Raw genomic sequence first — 5,000 nt, 5'->3', positions numbered from 1 at the left:
ATCTTACCATGGGCGACCGGAACCTCAGCGCGCTCCCGAAGGACGTCTTAGTGGCGTTTACCAAAGTTGGCAGCCACGGAGCGAACGACGGCGGCGACCACGACGAGTTCGGCGATCACGGAGAAGCCACGGCGGAGACGATTCCGCTGCGAAGCAACTGTCGCGGCGCGTCGTGCGACGACGACGACGGGGATGCTCGGGAGACGGAGGGAGCGGGAGGGAGCGACAACTCGCCGGAAGGCGGCGAGAAGGAGAGGCTCTGCCCGCCGACGCTGTGCGTCAGGGGAGCGCCCGCATCCCCGGAAGAAACCGGGAGCAAAGGTACAGAGGAGCGCACACGTTTATTAGTATCCCCGCGGACACGTCGCCTGCGAATGACTTTATGGATGTGGTGGGTAGATGGATGTTTGACTGTAGAAGGTAGAATTTACGCGCTCAACCTGCACTTATCTGCGTTTTTTGGACTGCGTAACGTCATTCGGGGGTGTCAGCGACCACCCTGGTATCACACGGCGGTAGCCGAAAGGACGTTTACGCGTCCACGCCGTTGGCCTCTCTTTTGTCCCGGAGGCAGGCGGAAGCGTAAAGTTGCGCAATTAAAACGGTAGAATCTGATTTACGTCGCAGAATGAGGCCAGAATGAGGCCAGAGATCTGATGATGCGGGCTCCGATGGAACAATCAAGATACAAAAATAAAAAAATCTACTTTTTTATTTCTATCCAATTTACGCTTTATTCCCAATGATCTAGCGACGCGTTGCAGGATGCAGCCTATTAGTGCGCTGGGATCCCATGACACTATTAGTACATCAACAAGTGGGTCGCAAAGAGTGAAGCGACGCACTCGCTTGCAAACCCGCTTTAGCATTTTACATCATCTTAAAGGAGGATGGATGACTCTGCGCTTTTACAGGGACAGGGCGGCGCTCCATGTTTGTAGGTCTGGAATCCATTCGGATAAAAGAAAAGAAAAACGTTTTCGCAGCAAACTGTTCCGATAAAATATAACATTGTTTTATTTTTCTTGACAACCCAGTTCAGTAAAATGTAAAACTGTTGTCACTTTTACAGTGAAATCTGGGTCAGGTGGAGGATACACAGTTTGATTATAGTTTACAGCGTGAAATAATAATAATAATAATAAATAATAATCTGTGTAAACAACAGAAGACCCTGGGAAGAAGTGTGGGCACCCTTGTCTTGCACGATATGATATCTGGGTGTAAATGTCAATAATTATCTTTTAATTATAGGATACATACCACAGATTTTAACACATTTAACCTGATGTCAACACACCAACATTTACTGACAGAAAATGTCTTTTAAAATTAGATGAATTTTACAATTGACATAATTCTTTGTTATAGTCAGAAATAGAGTTACAGTATTGCATTTGAATCATCTGCCACAACATTTCCTATAGACTGCTGCAAATTTACACTAATCATGTTTGCAGTATGTGTGTGTCTGTTTGGGAGGGGGGGGGGGTCCATTTGCGTCATTCTTCATGAGGAACTTTATTAGTATTTTTACAAGGAAGTGAAAAATACACAAAGTGTGCTTAGAGAAAAGTGGCAATCTAAGTAGCAACAGATTAGAAACATAATCTCTTTATAATTCATAGGTCTACATACTTTATGAATTTATGAAGTCAACATAAAAATAATTGCAGTAACAGGTTTTTATCACAATTGTTTTACTTACCGGTATTCCAATTAAACTACCGGTACTTGTTCCAGTAAATGTGTGCCTCTGAAGAAAGGAGCAGATTTTGAAGCGGAGCCAAACCAAATACTTGATCGCTGCATTTCTTTCACTTCCTTTACTTTTAGCAAGATGAGACTTTTTCTTTTCCTTTCCTGAAACTTGCTGGAAGAAATGGGGGTGTGTTCTTGAAAAAAATGAAACAGTTGAATTTTTGCATACATCAGGAGAAAGATATGGATCCAGGATTATTTGTTTTAAGATTAATGAATTTAAATCAGGTTTTGATTCCCCTTCAATGAAGTAAAGATTCAAGTCTTTGGTTCACGTAGCAACTTCTAGGTATAATAGGAAACTAGTAAAAAATCCAAACATGGACACTGTCTTCCAATACAACAGTTTACATCTTAAAAGGGGAAGGTAATCTAGATCTTCAACGCGGTGCACGGGTAAGACAAAATATCCCATGTGATTACTGGATTGGAATGCAAGACCACACATTGTGGAAAAATACAGAAAGAAAATAAAGTCACCTGAGCGGCCTGGGGTCGAAATGCAAACATTCCACCACTTGTTTGTGTAAAGCATATTTTTTAAAGATTTTTTAACAAGACATCATGGAGTTCGGCAGCGCAGTCCAAATGGACCCAGTCTGTCATCCTGTTGTTTCAACATAAGGGCACGAGAAGGAGCGACCTGTTTCAAAATGAAATGTTCAACAGGAATCCCTCGAGGGGCCGCTCTCTTGTCCTGACTCACTCACTCCTCCTCGCCTCTCTCTTTTACAGACCCAGAGAAACCAAAGAGATGTCCAGCCCTTGGTTTGTTCTACGCGTTCCTGTCCGGATTCATGTTTTCCATCATGTCCCTTTTGGTAAAATCCATCCAGGGAGTCCATGCCTTGGAGATCAGCACTCTGCGTTGCTTCTTCCAGATGCTCTTTATTATGCCGTTCCTCATCTACTACAAGTAAGCATAATAGAGAAACTCAAATATTTAGACTGCTATACTTTTTTTAGCTTATGGATTTAAGATTTAATGCCTTAATTCCTTTAATATCCCTAAATTACATGTTCAGCAACACTATAAACGTCTGTCTGTTGTTTTTTCCTGTAGATTTCCTAGTTTTTTCACTTCCTTGAGGCGAACATTCCAAGAAATTCTGTAATTAACTCACAATTGCTGTTAAAGTCGTCAGAATGTGCTGGGAAACATACCCTTTATTATAAAGTTCTGAGTTTCCCATTTTCAAGTGAATTGCTCAGTAATAAAGTTTTGTTTCAGCCTTTAATATTTTCGTATGATATTAACTTCATGTCATATTAGTACTTTTTAAATGCAATCAAATAAATAATTACATTTGTGGTGAGCGTTTGTCGCCTCGCAGCAAGAAGATATCGGCTTCAGAGTTTGTATGTTCTCCTGGGTTTTCTCCGGGTTCTCCGGTTTCCTCTCACCTCCAAAAACATGAGATTTAGGTCAAATTGTCTGTAGTGTGTGCGTGCGAGGTTGTTTGTCTCTGTGTGGCCCCATGATGCGCTGGCGACGCATTCAGGGTGTAACCTTGCCTCTCGCCCATAGCACGCTGGGAAAGGCTCCAGGAACTCCCAAAGCGGAAAAGCGGAAGACAATTGATGGATGTTTTTTCCACGACCGTATTTTCTCAACGAATGATTTTATTTTTTAAATACTTTTTGAACAAGTAATGTGAAACTGTTATACTCCCTCCATCAGAGGCAATAAAAAAACAAAACCCCAAATAACCCATTTAAGTAAGGTTAAACTAAATGAAGGGAAATACAAGTCCGCTTCTGACAATCATTAATTGTAATGGGTTAGGGTTAGGGTTGTATTTATTTCATTCCCTTTGGGAAACAGAGTTTATAGTCTTTGCATGTATGGATAAAAACATTTTCACTTTGGAATCACATTGTAACTTGATTCCCGTGAACGTCATTCATTTACCTGTGCATGCATCCATCCGTTCATCCATCCGTCCAGGCGACCTCTGCTTTCCTCTTTGCACATAACTTGTTGTCATCTCAGACCCACACACACACACCTGCACATCCGTCGCTGTCATTCCTCCTGATCTGAATCCACCCATATGTCACCTGTCTACTCATTTTGCCCATCACTTTACCTCCATTCGTTTATTCCTCATATTTCTGCCCAGCCGTGTAATCATTCATCCATCCATCCAGTCATTCATTCATTCATCCATCATCCTCATGTCTCTGTTCCTCCAGGACAGGCTTCCTCGGTCCCAGAGATATACGTATATATCTGGTGCTTCGGGGTCTATTTGGCTCCACGACCATGATCCTGTTATTCTATGCCGTTCAGCAGATGTCGCTCGCTGATGCCGTCGTCATCATGTTCAGGTGAGAGGAGGAACTTAATTGTGGTTGATCAGCGGATATTTAATTAGCACTAGGGGTCTCACATAGTCAACCCATGCCTGGATACTTTAGTGCTTACTTTGATATTTCATGTATTCAAATGTACCCATACTTATGATTTCCCCAGATCATTCTTTTATTGTCCAATGCCTTACCCCTCAGTAATCCCGTATTCACCTCCCTCCTGGCCTGGATCTTCCTGAAGGAGAAATGTACCATCCTCGACTGCGTCTTCACTGTTTCCACCCTCACCGGCGTCGTGCTCATCGCGCGGCCGCCGTTCATCTTCGGCCAGCATGCGTACGGTGTCGAGGGCGACTACGCTAACCACATCAAAGGGACCATCGCCGTCTTTGCAGGTCAATACATATATTCAGTTTCCTACGGCCTTTTTTTTTTTTACGTATATGGCAGTAGAGTTTTACAATGTGATAAAGTCATTCAGGAGGAGATTTTAGTTTTGTTTTTTTGTTTTTTTTGAGAAATCTTTTCCAGTCCTTGTATTGCAGACCGTTTATTTTAACGAGGGCAGGATTAACACTAAAACCAGGAGAATTCAATGCGATACAGCTTTGTCCCTGGCACATAATCAGGAGCTTTGGTCTGTGGCTGAGCTTTCTTTTCACTTCTCCATTCCAATATGTCACCTTTGCACACCACCCACATTGTGAATAACTCTGCAGACTTGCCATATGCACAAGTGCAGGAGTGCACAGAGTAGGGCCATTATCCTCGGTTAGGCGTGGTAAAGACGCTCAGATACACCGTCTTCCACAACACATTCCAAATAAATGTATACATTTGTTCTTATTCTGTGCACAAATAGGACAAAGTCGTTCTAATCATATAAGCATTAAGTGTTGCATTTGTCACCAGAGGAAACTATAACT

At 42.5% G+C, this 5,000-nt stretch overlaps 1 protein-coding gene across 1 annotated transcript; it reads left to right on the top strand.

Moving 5' to 3' along the window:
- Positions 1–8: 8 nt before the first annotated feature.
- Positions 9–4,469, top strand: LOC137917406 (solute carrier family 35 member G1-like; the record flags this gene model as incomplete). Its single annotated transcript, XM_068760162.1, has 4 exons — positions 9–321; positions 2,497–2,677; positions 3,958–4,092; positions 4,273–4,469. Coding segments are annotated over exons 1-4 (826 nt in total), but the record flags the coding sequence as incomplete, so codon positions are not given.
- Between the last annotated feature and the right edge of the window lie 531 nt (positions 4,470–5,000).

Source organism: Brachionichthys hirsutus, unplaced genomic scaffold (assembly GCF_040956055.1).
Source record: "Brachionichthys hirsutus isolate HB-005 unplaced genomic scaffold, CSIRO-AGI_Bhir_v1 contig_1139, whole genome shotgun sequence".
NCBI lineage: Eukaryota > Metazoa > Chordata > Actinopteri > Lophiiformes > Brachionichthyidae > Brachionichthys > Brachionichthys hirsutus.
Note: the sequence above shows the minus strand (reverse complement) of the source record. Positions and strands in the feature narration are given on the sequence as shown.